The 17380-nt window shown below is 42.6% G+C and overlaps 1 protein-coding gene across 1 annotated transcript in view; it reads right to left on the reverse strand.

The window, feature by feature from the left end:
- cnnm1 (cyclin and CBS domain divalent metal cation transport mediator 1) overlaps positions 1-17380 on the reverse strand; it is a gene marked incomplete at both ends in the record, with an annotated part of 57372 nt that overhangs the window by 3678 nt on the left and 36314 nt on the right. The window contains 3 exons of the mRNA XM_080740807.1: positions 2014-2249; positions 9771-9913; positions 15723-15822. Of these exons, the coding sequence (XP_080596933.1) occupies positions 2014-2249; positions 9771-9913; positions 15723-15822 (479 nt within the window). The remainder of the gene's footprint in view (positions 1-2013; positions 2250-9770; positions 9914-15722; positions 15823-17380) is intronic.

The following is a 17380-nucleotide window of genomic DNA, read 5'->3' on the forward strand; positions in this document are numbered from 1 at the left end:
AGCTAAATAGCGTATAATTCGCCTTTTGTTTAAAACCTTATAAAGTCAATGGAAGCATCCACACCAAACGCGAATTTCGAAAAAGCGAAAAGGCGTCTGTTGTGTCGCCCTTGTGTCGAATTTAGCGAACATTCGCTGGTGAACTCCTCTCTCTCTCTGTAACAAAGCAAGCTCACTCTATCCTACTTAAAGAGAGAGAGAGGGATTGAGGCCGAGGGGAACAGTGTTTCTATCTCCTTTTCCGTATCTCTCGTCTGTGTGGTTGCTTGGAAAAAGTACTCGAATGTCTTACTGGTAAAAGCATGGTTTATGTGTTTGTTATTGTAGGCTACTTTATATCTGCAAAAAGACTATGTTTTAAAATAAATCGCTACTGGGAAGTACTGGGAATTGGACTCAAGTACAAATACCTACAAACAAGTACAGGCTACTCAAGTAAATGTACTTTTTGTTACTTTACACCACTGCTGCTGCTGCTGCTGCTGCTGCTGCTGCCTGTCTGCGCAATAGAGTCTGTCTACTCTGCCCCCGGAGCTGAGGGGAGGGGGAACGGTGAACGTGTGTTGTCTCTTCTGTTCTTTTTCTTATTTAATAGGCTAACAACCACGGCCAGGTCATCATCACTTGAGGATGTAGTTTCCATTGTTTTATTTGTTTCCCTGTCTCCGTTCTCCTCTCTCTCCTTTCTCCTGTGGCTACAGGCAGATATCATTCCCTCGAGTCGTTTTTAGGCGAATTAAGCGAATATTATACACAATATTCGCGTCTCTTTTTGGTGTGTATGGAAAAAGGTGAATCGCGAATACTTCGCCCTTTTGTTTTGCTTATTCGCGACGCTTCGCTAATTCGCCGGTCTATACAGAGCTTTACTTTTCACCACTGCATTTAGACCCTGGTGTCAGCTAGCACACCCACAGGTTAAGTAATGTAGTACCGCCTGAAGCTCATAAAGCACAATATCTCCCCTAGCCAAGGGGTCCTTGCGTCTTGAACTCGGTAGAAATGTCATCGCCCCTGAACCCAGGTTCAAAATCTGCCACAAAGAAACACAAATCTCACTGACTGCAGCTTTAAAGACACAACTTCAAACTGCACTTTGCATGAGCACGCGGGGGGAACGCACACGCATGCATTGCAAGGCACATGTGTGTGCACGTAGGGTGGCATGCCTGCCATGCACACGCACTGTGCGCGAGACAGATGGTACTATATGAGGAAGGAAATCCTCTCTAAGCCCTGAAACCAATCAGGTTGACTTTTATCCCACGTTGTGCCAGTTTGTGTGTCTGTGTTTTCGCCAGTGACAGCGGGGGACGCTCGGCTTATGTATGATAAATTCCCTTGTCATCACAGACCCGGTCCTGCAGAAAATCCTCTAGACACAGAAAGGGAGGTTGTGTTTGTGTATTTGGAAGGATTTTCTTTCAGATGATTATGTGGCCTGCAACATTTTCCTGCAGTCAGCTATACTGCAGAAAGAATAATATGTTGCATAATATATTATCGTCTCTGTCGGGTGGAAACCTCATATGTCCAAAACTGTTACTTTTCAGGATTCAAATTCAAAAGTAACATAAGTAGCAGATGTACTTGAAACGCTTTGGAGCTTGTGGATCTGCTACTTTTGTGTGACGAAAAAAACACAAAACGTTAGAATATGGAGATAGGAGGTTTCTGCCCGACAGCAACGATATATATAATACTCTCTCTCTCTCTCTCTCTCTCTATTTTGGACTTGCACCATGGTATCAAACATGACACACGTGCATATCTCCTTGTATGGGCTGTTCTGTCCGTGACATCAGCTGTGGTGATGGCGGTCTCTGTGTACTTTCTGTGACGTTAATCTCGTACTGCATATGGATATACATAGGGACATACTGTACAAAGCCAGACGTAGGGAGCAGTTTGTACTGCTCAAAAATAAAAATGTAGGAAATGAAAAACAAAGGGACCCATTAAAATGTGTCCCCTACTCAGTGCCTTGGGAACCAGTGTATCTGTGTGCTACACTCACGGACAATTCTGTTGCGGTGGTTGAGCTCTCCAGTGCTGCGGAGGCCTGCGGGCCGGTGGAGGTGGGCCAGGCGTGCGAGGCCCAGGCGGGTGTGCGCGTGCGTGAGGGGCAGGGCGATGCTGTGTCTCCCCTTGGTGGCGGCGGCGTCCGGGACCGCCGCCGGGTCCGGGGTCTGGGGGCTGCTGTCCATCAGGTTGGCCAGCAGGGCGTTCTGGTAGTGGTTCCTGCTGATCTGGAGGGTGGAAGGAGAGGGGGGGCGGTCAACATGTTAAGAACATTATATCTTCAGCGTTCACTCTTTTTTTTTTATATACACAGGGTTCGCACGGTCATGAAATTCCTGGAAATGTTTTGAAATTAGAAAAATATTTTTCCAGTACTGGAAAAGTTTAGGAATTGATCAAGGGTCCTTGAAGGTCCTGGAAAAAATAGCTATGCATTGTCTTTGGTTATTTATTTTGTTAATACCTCTGAAATGACAAATTAAACATTGGCCAAATTGTCAAATATTAGAGGCAGAAATTGTGAAAATAGCAGATCTACATGCTCACAACGTTGTGAGCATGTAGATCGGCTATTTTCACAATAGAACCGTGTTATACTAAATTCCTCAACTTATTGCTCGTCAGGGTGCCGGGTCCCCAGTTAAAATATGATTATTTCTGAGGTCACGGCCTGAAAAGGTTGAGAACCACTGGCATACACTACCTGTCTTTAGGCATTGCGTATAGGAGTAAGCAACTTGTTATTGAGCGGAATTATTGTTATAATATAGTCTTGGAAATTGGGTTAAATATTCTGGAAAAGTTTGGGAAATTAATTGGTAAAAATGTGTGGGAACCCTGTATACAGTATATAAATTATATAAATGTTTATCCCATGATTGTTTTAACCCATTTTTCACCCAGTGTCAATTATCTAATGTAATCCTGGGTGCTATACTCCCTCTGCCAACCTGGGGAAACAATGGACTGACCTCATGCTTCCTTCTATGCATGAGGAGTCCAAGTCGCTTCTTTTCACCTGACAGAGGGGAGTTTCCCCGGTTGGACGTAGCGCGTGGAAGGAACACGTTATTCCAACCATGGGGGGGAGGCAGTATAGAGACGAGGATTACTGCATGTTTTTTGTGAGGATACCTACCCTAGGAGACACGAGGAGAACATGCAAACTCCACACAGAAAGGCCCTTTCGCCAACCCCAGCTACGGTGTGAGCATGTGAGGTTTCCACCCGACAGAGAGGATTTAAAGGACAACATATGAGTGTCAAAATGTTTTCATTTACTTCTTTCTATTGTTTTAGCAATTTTAATGACTTTGATGTCAGTGCATGTCATAGGCATGTGTGCAAGTGCCTAAATGTGTCTTTTTAGTCAAATTCTTTATTAATATTTACAGTAACACTATAGCCCCCTAAGTCATATCTGCCCATGAAAGATTGTGGTGCATCTTGGGAATGTGCTTATTGTATCTAAAAATACAAATTTAGCCACTTGTACGCATGCCCCCAACCATTGAAACCTTTTCATCGCTAAAACAATAGAAAGCAGTCAATGAACACGTTTTAACACTCATCTTTTCTTTTCTCTAAAAAAACAAAGTTGTCCTTTAATCAGATTTGAGATGAGAATGGCAGTGTTAAGGGGGTTCCACACGGTACGCGGTTGCCGTCGGGGCTGCCGTTAGGATCAGCAGTGGCCGCACCGCGGTGAGACACAAACACACTCGCTCAGTGAGTAAACGCTGTGCGGTATTTCACAAAGATGAACACAATCCATCTCTCACCGCCCGCGTACGCATGCACAAACGAGCACGCTCGCGGTGGATTTCACGGGACCGCGCCCGCTCGCCTCGCCGCCCCAAAACTTTGCTGCGCGGTCGAAAAAGCCGCCCGCCTCCCATTGAAAATGAATTACTAGCAGGCGGTGACCGGCCCGCGTACCGTGTGGAACCCCCTATAAGGAGTACACTATATGAATCCACACCCATCCAGTCACGTCTACAATGTGACACACCCACATACACGTGTCTCTTGTCTGCAGCCATAAATTCATTAGCCCTGTGGATCATGACATGCACATGATTCATGCGCTTCCAAAATAGCTCCTCTGTGTGTGCATTTCTTGTGTGCATATATATAGGCTACACGTGCGTTTGCGCCAGTGCTTCTTTGCCTAATGCAATGCGTCTATCTGCGTGTGGGAGAGAAGCGACAGATTTGCTATGCACAGCAGTGAGGGCCACTATATTTCCACCTTCACTCCAGAGGGCCACATTGCATATTGCTACGTCATACTTTGTCATTCTAGTATCTCATACAAAAGAAGCAAAAAATAGCAGATCTACAGAATTGGAATCCTGAATAATTTTTTGTTATTTTTTAATTGGAATCCTGAAATGTAACATTTTGATTTAATTTCAAACACATTTAGTTAAATATATTCATGTTGACTCAATGAACCTAAATACAAATACCTACATTGGACATAAAAAAAAAATACATTTGAATACTACTGTACTAGTCATTAAGCTACTAATATAGACTGATGGAATTAAAGCAGGTCATGTTTGGAATTGTAACAGCTGAAATCAATAATATATCAGTATTCCGGTATTAACCAGCGGGCCCGCATAGGGTCTTAGTGGCATGGGGGGGGGGGTGCACAGAAACAACGTTAGGCGCATTATGTGTTAAGGAGGGGTAAAGTGAGAGGCCACATCCATCATTGAATACTGATATACTGCAGAGAACTGTGGGGGGGCGCTGGGAGGTCGACCCATAACCCATTTAGGCCTAGAATTATTGAATGCTTTAGCTATTGAAAAATAGCAGATATACAAGCTCACAGCGCGGCACCGAGTGCCGCGCTGCGAGCTTGTAGATCTGCTATTTTTGAAAAAACGTGATATACTGTATATGTATATTTCTTTTTTTGGCAAGTCTTTGAATATATCTTTTTGAAAGTTAACATTTGTAACTCAAATATTTGCTTCTGGGGGGTCCCTGATACAATATTTTGAGATGGGTGGGTCCCTGGAACAAATACATGTAGTTTTGGGGGTCCTTGGCATGAAACATTTTGAGAACCACTGACAGAAACATAGTTAAAAAAAAAAAAAAAAAAAAAAAACCTAGAAGGATTTAGAAGACACTTATAGAATCGGTCCGGTCAAAATAGATTTGCACACATTTTCAAGATTTTTCAAAAATAGCAGATCTACAAGCTCGCAGCACGGCACTCGGTGCCGCGCTGTGAGCTTGTATATCTGCTATTTTTTAATATTTAAAGCATAAAATATTGCGTAATAATGTGTTCAGGCCTAAATGGGTAAACCCTATATCGTTGCTGTCGGGCAGAAACCTCCTATAGCTCCATGTTCTAACCCAGGGTTCTTCAACGTTTTCAGGACAAGGACCCCTTAGCTGAGAGGGAGATAAAGCAGGGACCCCCACAACATATTGTATAAAAAAATGTTTGTTGCAGATTTTCATCGATTTCATCGATTGATTTGTAGACTTGTTGGACTTGCAGTCTATGTTCGATTCATGTTGTGTTTTTCGGACATTTAACCACTGAAATTGCCGATGCTTAGTAAATTTGACCTTTCGCTCTGTACTTGGTCTGCAATTTTTAGCTGGTGGAAACCAGCTCTATGTTTCGGTCATTTAGATGAGCTACCTCTTGACTACCTATTGTTGATAGGCTGTCCATGTCACATGGTAACCAAGCTAGTGTCAGGATTGGATAATATAAGGGCCAATTGCAGGGCAGTTTACCCCAGAAGCGCCCCTCCAGACAATGGGGGAAAGAACTGCATTATGGCCAATGGCAGGACAGGGAGCACTCCTCCAGACTATGGGGGAAAGAACGGCTAGAAAAGTAAACATTAACAGTTTACCCCAGGAGCTCTTCCAGACTATGGGGGAAAGAACTGCTAGAAAAGTAAACATTAGCAAATAGGCAGCTAGCTAGCCTTGTATGATAAATAAAACAGAAGAAAAGAGCGAGGCCTATTAACCAGTGGTGGAAAAAGTACTCACATTTTATACTTAAGTAAAACTATCAATACTGCACTGTAGATGTACTACGTTACAAGTAAATGTCAAGTAAATGTCCAACGTGTCGCGATGCGACGCGTTGTGAGCTTGTAGATCGGCTATTTTCAAACAGCCAAGGTATAAAATAGGGCTAAAGTGGTTTATGTATGTTTTATAATATTATAATTTATATCTGCAAAGTAACTAGTAACTAAAGTTTTCAAATAAATGTAGTGAAGTAAAAGTACAATAATTGGATCCGAGATGTAGTGGAGCAGGGCCGTGCAGTCCATACAGGCAGAATAGGCAGCCGCCTGGGGCCCCCTCACAGCCTGGGGGCCTCATGAGATTATTATTTTTTTATTTTTTTAACCAACATGGCCATCAGGGGGCCCCAGTTGAGCTCTCAACTGTGAGACAGAGAACAGTTGAAGTGAGGGTGAGGGTTAACATTAGCTCATTTGAATCTGAAAAGAGCGTGGCTCTCAAAGGTGTGACCAGAGAACAATGGTCCTGATTACCCAAGCAGTTCTTTTGTGTCTGTTCTGTGATGCCACGTACATTACTTTAACTTTAAGAAGGATCGATGCAGGGAATGGATACATTATTTCTAAAGTGTGTGTATATATTTATATTTTAAAAAGTTTTGAGGCCCCCCATATTTATACATACATATAATATATGTGTATCAATTCCATTTCATTTTGGGGGCCCCAGACAGTTTGAAGTGGGGCCCGGGATGAGATCAATATAAAAGAAGGGTAAAAAGGGCCTTAACATGACATGTGATGTTTAACTTGAAATACTTTCACAGGGTTTACTGGGGCTTCTTAAAGATGGCACACATAGTTTGTATACTGTTTATTTATATTTAACATTTTGAGGGGCCCAAATATATCCATTTGGGGCCTCTCAATCTCTCAAACAGAAACACCCAGGGGGCTCCATGAGTTATCGTCGAATATAAATAAACAGTAAAAAGGCCCTTAACTCTCCCGCCGCTTCGAACGTTCACGTTCGCCCCATTTTTTACAGAACCTCGATGCCAATACGGCGCTCGTTCGGTTCGTTCGTCTGATGACTGTAAGCTGATGAGGCGTCGCGCGGCCGTCTACTGTAAACACATTTTCCGCGGTGATGGTGTAAAAAATCCATTATGCGTTAACATCAACGGAGAACAATTCACTTCCTTGTTGATTTTCTCTGGCTCTGAGGCTCTGTGGCCAGTGACTGGTCTTCTTCTTCTTCAACACATAACAGGCAAATTCACATTCATTCTCGCATGACGCCGCCCTCTGCTGCCTGGCAGACCAAAGTGCACTATTGCACAACCAAAAAAAATAAAAATAAATAAATAAATGTCTGTCTGTCTGTCTGTCTGTCTGTCTATCTACTATAACGTCGCAAAGGTAAGCCGCTTTTTGATGGCGCCAGACCCAATAAATAAATAAATAATCTGGCAGTAGGAGAGTTAACATAGTCATGTAATGTATGTGTTTAAAGGGGTATTTCACTTTCAAAAAAACTTTTGGTAATCTTATCATCTAATCAGGCTTTTATGAACACCCTGAACAGTTTTTAATTAGCTTGATTGAATATTTAGATATTTGATGTAAATGTTACCAGGCCCTCCAGGCCCAGGGCCTCTCCCCACACACACCCATTGTAACTTCAAACTTCATTTTAACCATGATGGATTCATTAAAAACACCCATAATTCTTTTCTGGTGACTCATAATACCCTCCTGGTTTTTTCAATAACTTTTTTCATTTATTTTTAATAATTATTTGTTTGTATTTAATTTTTTCCATTTTCCCAAATAATTATTACAAATAAATGAAAAAGGTTATTGAAAAAACACGGCCTGCTCACATATTAGGAGGGTATATGAGTCACCTGAAAAAAATGGCTTTTTGCCTTTATTGGATAGGACAGTAGACTGACAGGAAATGGGGGAGAGATAGGGAGTGACACGCGGCAAAGGTCACCCGGATCGGGAATCAAACCCGCGACGCCGACAGGCATTGATGCCGAAATGGCAACAAATACAAATGTGTTTAAAAGCATTACAGCATTACGTTAGCAAAAAACATCCGAAAACACACAAACACACACGCACGCACGCACGCACGCACGCACACACACACACACACACACACACACACACATATATAAAATTGTGACTTAGGTGTGAGTCACGGAAATGAACGATTCTTCCCACCACTAGTGAGAGCGGAAATAGGGTACGTTCAGACAGTGGACGCGTCGGCTCAAATATTATTCGGCTCCCCCATTTGCAGAAGGACAGATCAAGGAATGTAGCCTACCTTACACTACTCAACATTACCTGTCTTATATTTCTTATTATTGCTTTGTTCGGCCCTCACTCATTGTACATAGACTGTTCCAAGTCCCGGCCTTTTTAACCCACCATTTCACCAGCTTATATATTGACTGTGTCAATTCTTGTTTTAACATCTACACCAAACCTATTTTCCAAAAAATAGCTGATCTACAAGCTCTCAACGCCTCGCAGAGCTTGTAGATCTGTTATTTTTGGCTAAAGTTCTCAGAATAGGAGTATATTTAAAATAATTATCCTATCACACAAAGATTTTGGCGGCTCCCCTGTAGTAACTCTGAGGACCCCCTAGGGGTCCCGGACCCCCTGTTGAAGACCCATATTCTAACCTTCTCTCTATGTGTTTTTCCTTTTTCCGAGTGTTTTTCCATTGTACCAAATACATAGTTTTTCCGTACAGCCTACCGAATAAATACATGTGACGTCATGTGGGTCTATCATCAGCAGCAGCAGCACCGCTCACTTCACACCGGTGAGATTTCTTAAATGAATAGCCTACTTGATCTACCAGATCGTCACACAAGAGCATCAAAAGTAGCAGATAAGTGACACGTTTTGGAGCTTGTCTGATGATTTTGAACACTGAAAAGCAAAGGTTTCTACCCTTTGTTGACCGCGGGGTCTCCCTGGGATCCATACAAGGCCCCCCTTCCTCCTGTTTTCCCTCTGTGAGTTAGGTTGCCTGTTTTTCTGTTTTCAAGTCTGCTGTTTAGTAATCTCTCGAGAACAGACTATGATGCTACGCAAGTCAACTCAAATGAAAAAAGGAACAAAACAGAGAGGGCGTTCCCTTTCATTTGACGATGGTTAGCCAGATTGGCTGTTTAGTGAAGAGCTTGTGTTCATTAGTGTATTTGCCTCCTGAGTTTTCTGTAGGTTTGCCCTTCTTTGCTGGTGTACTTGTGTTTTTTGGAGCGGTGAAAGCGCTCCCAATAGACAGGTATGTCCGTGGGTATGTGGCTGGGTGGCTGGCTGGGTGGCTGGCTGGGTGGCTGGCTGGCCGTGTCCGTAGCCTGAAAATACCTTGAGTGGCCACACACAACACACTAGTTAAAGGAGGGGCGCTGTTTTGTGCAGGCCAGGCACACTCACCACTCACTCACAGGCACAGTTTACACTCACTCACTCACTCACATAGGGTACAGCTGCTCAAATTCACCGCTCCACTTCGAACCGAGGTTTGATTTTTTCCTAACAAACTCTTTGGTTATTGAGTGTTTCTGCATTTGTGTCCTGCTTGTGCCTGAGCCTTCACGTGTGTGTGTGTGTGTGTGCGTGTGTGTGTGCGTGCGTGCGTGCGTGCGTGCGTGCGTGCGTGCGTGCGTGCGTGTGTGTGTGTGTGTGTATAACCTTGATAATGAGAAGGTCAGACAGTTGCTTGACGCTATAGTCTGGTAGATACATTCCTCCTGTGCTCAGCTGACCCACGCTGCCTCCTCCCAGCGCTGTATCCGATTGGTTCAGACCACTGGCCCGCGAACTGTACCTATAGGCTGAACACAACACGGAAAAAGAGCAGACTAAATACAGAGTGAAAGGTCAAGTTTATTAAGTATTGACGGTTCAAGTGGTTAAATATCTGGAAACACACATTAACATGAATCCAAAATACACTGATGATTGTGCTGTCAAACAATGAAACTATTATGGAATCTATGAAAAGGTTGTGGGAGTCCCTGCTTCAACTCTCTCTCAACTAAGGGGTCCTAACCCTGAAAACGTTGAAGACCCCTGGTTTAGCCCAATAAAACCGTGAAAGCATCTGTGTCATTTTAGATTTTTTGCGTTGGCTATTCAAAACTAGCAGATATACAATACAGCGCGTCACTTCGTGCTGCGTTGTGATCTTGTACATCTGCTATTTTTGAATGATGAAAGTGAAAGTGTGAGAACTACTGATTTTGAAGGCAATTGTAGAATCAGCCTCCGGTTTTAATGGGTTTACAGTAAGTGGTTAAACACAGTTTCACAAGGCTACATCTTTCGCTTGTTTTAGTATACTGTACATGCCTTCATGGTTAATACTATTCAATTCAAACGGGCTTTACTCGCATGAGAAAACTTACGTTTACTTTGAAGCAAATATATGAGACAAAAAAACAATCAGAAATCTAACCTAGGAAATGTATGTACAATTAAAAGGGAACAAAGAGATGTGTAACATTGCAACTTAAAAGAATAACTACATTACGTTACAAAACCATAAGAATTGTGAGGAATTTGCTGTTAGAAGTAGTTTCATGTAAGGAAGGATAACTTGGTATAAACCTTTTTGAAACAAATATTTCAGCAATATTTCAAGATTTTGCAGTCACTTAATATAAAACCTTGGATACAAATAGCAGTTTCTCAAATGTATTTTACATCTCAATACGATGGAAACATTTTGTATTTTATTTAGAGAAAGAGAGAGACAGACACACAGAGAGAAAGTGAGAGAGTGGAATAACCTTGCTGCTGCTGGATTATAAATCCTGTCTGGATTTGATGTAATCCAGGTCATGTCATGGCTTTCCACCAGATAAACCTCTGAAATTAGTTATTTTAATTACTGCAGACACGGCCACTGCTGCTCTTAGTTACATCTCAACACGCCATCATTTCAATGCCATCGTCATAATCACTGTTATCGTCTTCACTAATGCCAACGGTACCGGTGTCGGGCAGAAATCTGGTATCCACAAAAAAAAAAAAAGAAAAAAAATTACAAGTTAACTAACCCTAACCTCAACAACTCTCATCCAAAAGCTATCACCAAAATCAAAAGGATTTGGAACTTACCATACAGTGTACAGAGCAAGTACTAATCACGCATCTGTATGTACTGTAGGTACTTTATTTACTGTATCCCCAGTGCTTAATTTGTGGTGGAACAAGGGGGAACATGTTCCCCCACCTCTTTGATTGGATCCGGCACCAATTTGATTGGATCCGGGACCTTCACTGTCAATGAAAATAGTGCTGTTTGGTCCTTTAGGTTTTCATCCTTCCAAATAGAGACCTTTTTGGCTGCAGCATTTTTCCTTACTTCATATTTTCATGTTTTTGTTAAATTTCTTGTAATCTTTCTGATGTGGTGCTTCATATGTGACAGTGACACACAATAGACAAGCTATATACACACATACATGGTGTCATAGACCTTTGTTAACAATAAAAATACATATATGTTTTAATATGACAGTTATTCAGATTGATCATTCCAAATTGATAGATTGACTACCAGTGTTCTGATGGGCCACATGTGGCAAATGTTGCCGCTAATGTTATACTGGGTGCGTAAATCTAAGTCAAAAAGAAGAAAAAAAAACCTGACGCGCACGCGACAGTTTACGCATGCAGTCCGCATGCACGCAGCCTGGGATCCGGAACCTATTCATTGACAAATGAAGCACTGTGTATCCCCGAGGGGAAATTAAGGCGTTACAACCGCTCTCATAGAGACATAAACAATAAACACATTATAATAAAAAACATCTAAAATATGCATCTAAGCATCATGTGTAAGTCGGCATACAATATTAATTCAGTATGTGGACTGTTGTTCTGTGCTATTAGGGGAATTGATTCTGTGTGTGTTGTACTGTAGGAGCCGCTAGCGCAGGGGCCAGCAACCCAAAATGTTGAAAGAGCCATATTGGACCAAAAAAAACCAAAACAAATCTGTCTGGAGCCGCAAAAAATTATAAAAGCCTTATATATCCAAAACGTCGTTTTGTATTTATCATTTAAAAAATGTACTAAACTAGTGAAAACAGCCGATGTGTGCTTGTAGATCTGCTGTTTTCACTACTTTTGTGTGTCAGTCTTGTATGCTGAAGCAGGGCTTTACTTTGCGAAAAAAAAAAAAACATACACATTTTAAACTTGGAGATACAAGGTTTCTGCCCGACAGTGACAATAAAAAAATCGTTAAAACAAAAAATACATTATTTCCCCCCATCATTTTTCCATTTTCATACATTTTTGAAAACGCTCCAGGGAGCCACTACGGTGGCGCTAAAGAGCCGCATGCGGCTCTAGAGCCACGGGTTGCTGACCCCTGCGCTAGCGTAATGACCCTCCCCGTCCGGCCTACTCCACTACATCTCAGAGGAAAATGTACTTTTACTTTCTCCACTACAATTATCTGAAAACTTTAGTTACTAATTACTTTGCAGATATGAATTATAATATTATAAAACATACATGAACCACTTTAGGCCTATTTCATACCTAGGCTGTTTGAAAATAGCCGATCTACAAGCTCACAACGTGTCCCTCCACCGATCTGTCTGTCTGTCAGTCAGTCTGTCAGTCTGTCCTTCACGTCACACTTTTCCCCTACTCATATCTCTGCCACCGTTGCCCCGATCCATGCCAAACCCCTCATTTCTCACAGGGCCCTCTTCTAGCGCCACCATGAGGCCGATTCTTGCAAAACACATGTTTGGACACTGCTCCAACAGATTTTGCCCTAAAATCATGCAAAGCGGTACACAGTATCTCTACATTGATGATTGCCTACCATTGCCTTCTAAAGTTTGTGTATGCGACCTGATGGTCGCTTATCTCCCGATTAGGGAGTCTTACTGGTAATTATAATGAATAAGCATGAACAAACTAGTTTATGTGGACGATGTAAGGTGCCCTCCACACTAGGCGCGGTCACCGCCTCCTAGCAATTCATTTTCAATGAGAGGCGGGCGGCTTTTTCGGCCGCGCAGCGAAGTTTTGGGGCGGCGAGGCGAGCGGGCCATGAAATCCACCGCGAGCGTGCTCGTTTGTGCATGCGTACGCGGGCAGTGAGAGATGGATTGTGTTCATCTTTGTGAAATACCGCGCGGCGTTTACTCACTGAGCGAGTGTGTTTGTGTCTCACCGCGGTGCGGCCACCGCTGATCCTAGCGGCAGCCCCGACGGCAACCGCACCTAGTGTGGAGGGCACTTAACTAAGATATCCGATTGGGTGCATATATTTTATATGCGCAGAATTACGATTAAAATACATTTTAAGTTGAGGCTACTTCCTCAATTTCCTGGTCAGTGCGAGCCGAGTCAGCCGGGATGCGCTGCTCTCTGACTGTTTCAGAGTGTTTACTGAGAGACCACGTGACTAGGGCTGTCACGATTATGACATTTCACATGACGATTAATTGTCACTCAAATAATTGCAATTAACAATTTAATTGTGTTTTTGTCGCTGACAATAACATTTGTGTTTGGCTTGTAGGCTTTGAAGTTGCACATGGCAGATATGACACATAACCTAAATATACAAAGAAATTACTGACATATTTGACAACGTTATACTTAAGAAAGAACATTGATAGTGGAAATAGACGATCTACAAGCTCACAACGCGCCGCGTCGCGAGCTTGTAGATCTGCTATTTCCCCAATTTTTTTACTTAAAAAAAAATATATGAACATTTTTCAACATGGAAACGATTATGACGATTATAAAAAAATAATCGCGATTATGAAGAATAATCACGATTAGACGATTATGTAATAATTGTGACAGCCCTACACGTGACCTACTGTATCACAATGTTAAACGTCCGTTTGTGTCCCTCACACTTTAAGTAAAACATTTGAGTACTTTTTCCACCAGTCTATCAACGTTGTCATGTTGGTTGAACAGGTGTGATACCATGTGAAAACTACAAGTGTGCACGCGTGAGTCATGTGCTTCCGAGTTTGTGTGTGCGTGTGTGTGTGTGTGTGTTTGTGTGCTATGCATGCATGCGTGCGTGCGTGTGTGTGTGCAGTTTTTATCAATATTTATTGCTGTTCTGCAACATGTTATTGCTGTTGTTGTTGACAACCATTTGTTGCCTGGCAATAAACATGTCTGATTCTGATCCTGACACAATTATATTGTTTAAATTCTAAATAACTCGCTAAATCTCCTTTTTAGCGAGAGCGCCATGAGCCTGCGACTACCGGGGTCAAACATGGCCACATCTGGGCCAAATGTGGTGCTCTTTTAGAATGATTTGCTGGAAAATATCCCTAAAGCCCAGGAGTATAATTCTGAAGAATATCTGCCCGACATATCGATGTTATAATTATGAATTACTCCCTAATATCCGTTGTGTCAGTGGTGAAAAAAGTATTCATGTGTTTTACTAAGTAATAGCCTACTACAATGTAGAAGTACTCTGTTACAAGTAAAAGTCCAGAATTATACATTTACTTGAGTAAAGGTACAAAGGTATTGGTATCAAAATGTACTTAAAGTAACAAAACTAGTCAGAATGTCCTATTTCACAAGTTTTCAAATGTATAAAATGTATACAAATCTTTTGAAAATAGCCGAATATAGCCGAATATTTTCAAATGGCCGAAATGTATAGTTGAAGCTGAAGTGGTAAATGTATGATTTGTAATAATAATCAAGTTGTAAAATAATTGTAATGGAGTAAAATAAATACCTCAAAATGATATAGAACCCATTAAGACCAGAAAGATACCTAAAAATGTTGTCTAAATCCTTATTGTTTTCTGAAAAACTTATGTATCTTTACCTGTGGTGCTCAAAGTTTTTAATGTCAAGGACCCCTAGAATTATTATGTAACCCATCTCAAAATATTTTGTTCCAGGGACCCCCCAGAAGCAAAAATAGCACATCTACAAGCACTCGGTGCCGTGCTATGAGCTTGTAAATCTGCTATTTTTGATTAGCCAAAGTATACAAAATAATGGTTAAAGTGGTTACGTGACACAGATGCGTTCCCGTGGTTGGGGTTCTGGCAGGGACGTGCTGGCCATTGGGAAAAGCGGGACAACTCCCAAACGGCCGGTTCATTCCCGGCCGGTCCAGGCCAGCCATTAGGAAAAAATTAAAAATAAAATGTCGGCCTTTGTTCCATTTTGGGGACTGGGCGGCCAACAAAGTAAATCGTCACTGTCGGGCAGAAACCTCGTATCTCCATCATACAAGGCCATCGCACAAAAGTAGTGAAAACAGCAGATCTACAAGCACACAACGTCTCGCGGTGCGAGGCGTTGTGTGCTTGTAGATCGGCTGTTTTCACTAGTTTAATAATTTTTTTAAATGATAAATACAAAACAAACGGTTTTGGACATACAAGGTTTCCACCCGACAACGACAAAATATAACTCATGTAATTGGCCCACTGGCTTGTCACTTGTCATGATCTGAAATGGCAAATCTTTGAGTAGCAGCAGCGCTATGGAGAGAGATCTCTCTCTATAGCACGCAATGAGGGCCTCTCCAACTCTTTTTCCCGGGCTGAATCAGGGGCCCAGCACGTCCCTGGTTGGGGTTCTGGGTTGCTCTCAGTGTGTTCTTACCGACAGGTGGTGCTGGGATGAGGGCCGGCGTGCCGTAGTAGGAGAAGGCTCCGTTCTCGAAGCGCAGCGCCTCCTTACCCACCTCCACCTCCACCCGACCCTGCAATGACAACACAGCCTGTTGAACACACTCATTCACACCAGCCAGATGGCATCTAATTCCGTGGGCGATGGTGAAAAGGACAGGTCAGGGGACTGTCCTGCCAGGTCCTGCCAGGCCCCGAAAACACAACTATGGGGCCAGTAAGGTGCCAAGGAGAAGGTTTAGTGCAGGGGTGGGCAACTTTTGATGATGGCGAGGGCCACTATATTTCCACCTTCACTCCAGAGGGCCACATTGCATATTGCTACGTCCTACTTTGTCATATCTCATACAAAAGAAGCAAAAATAGCAGATCTACAGGCTCAAAACGCATCGTGTGGAATCCTGAAATGTAACATTTTGATTCAATTTCAAACGTATTTAGTTATATACCGTTACGCATGTTAACTTCTTGCCCATGTATGGTTTAGTGTGTGGGAAGCCACCTCGTTATGTCCAAAGCTGTTACTTTTCAGGGTTTGATTGATTGATTGCTTGAAGACTTTATTAGAGGTTTGCATAGGAAAAGGTACATGACAATACTGTTCACTGGTAGGCCTACCTGGTCAACTAAAAGGATAAACACCACAAGAAAGCCTTTGGCTTGTTTCAATTGGGGTCCTTTTTTTAACTGCTATAACATTGAATGACAGACAAATAAAACACAGTATTATGCAGGCAATATCATCCAAGAAAAACTGTCGTAAAACAAAATACAAAATAAATGGTATTTACAGTAGAAATGTCAGGGGGAGGTAAGGATAGGGTTTGTCTTTTTTTTTTTTTACCAGTCACTTACATAGGCAAGATCCATCATCCATCCATCCATCCATCCATCCTTCTTCAACCACTTATCCGGAATCGGGTCGCGGGGCTAACAGTTCCAACTGAGAGTTCCAGAGTTCCTTATCCTGAGCAACTTCCTCCACTCCCTCTGGGAGTATACCGAGATGTTCCCAGGTCAGTGTGGAGATATAATCCCTCCATCTGGTCTTTGGTCTGCCACGAGGTCTCCTCCCACTTACGTCTCACTCCGAGTATGACGTACATCGAGAACCTTCCTAGGAAGGCGCTCGGGAGGCATCCGTACTAGATGCCCGAACCACTTAAGCTGGCTCATTTCCAAGTGTAGAAGCAGCGGTTCTACTCCAAGTCTCTCTCGGGTGACTGAACTTCTCATCCTATCTCTAAGGGAGAGATACCAGCCACCCTGAGAAAACTCATTTTGTCCGCTTGTATCCGCGACCTTATACTTTCGGTCATGGCCCACACTTCGTGACCATAGGTGAGAGTAGGAACGAAGATTGCTCGCTTTGCCTGTGAGCTTGTAGATCGGCTATTTTCACTAGTTTGGGTCCCCGCCTCCCCGGGCCAACGTCTATTTTCTCTTTTGGGTCTGGAGCAAAAAAAAAGTTTGGGAACCACTGGTGTAGAGCTTGTAGATCGGCAATTTGTCGGGGCGAAGGGATGTTGCGTAGACGGAAACAAAGCGGTCAAAGCACCCGGTTGTAACTCAAGTCCGGTTCTCTAAGACTAAGAGGGTTTAAGTGGTTAAATCCATTCATTCTCAGCTGGA

This window comes from Nannobrachium achirus, assembly GCF_963921795.1.
Source record: "Nannobrachium achirus genome assembly, chromosome: 13".
In the NCBI taxonomy this organism is placed as follows: domain Eukaryota; kingdom Metazoa; phylum Chordata; class Actinopteri; order Myctophiformes; family Myctophidae; genus Nannobrachium; species Nannobrachium achirus.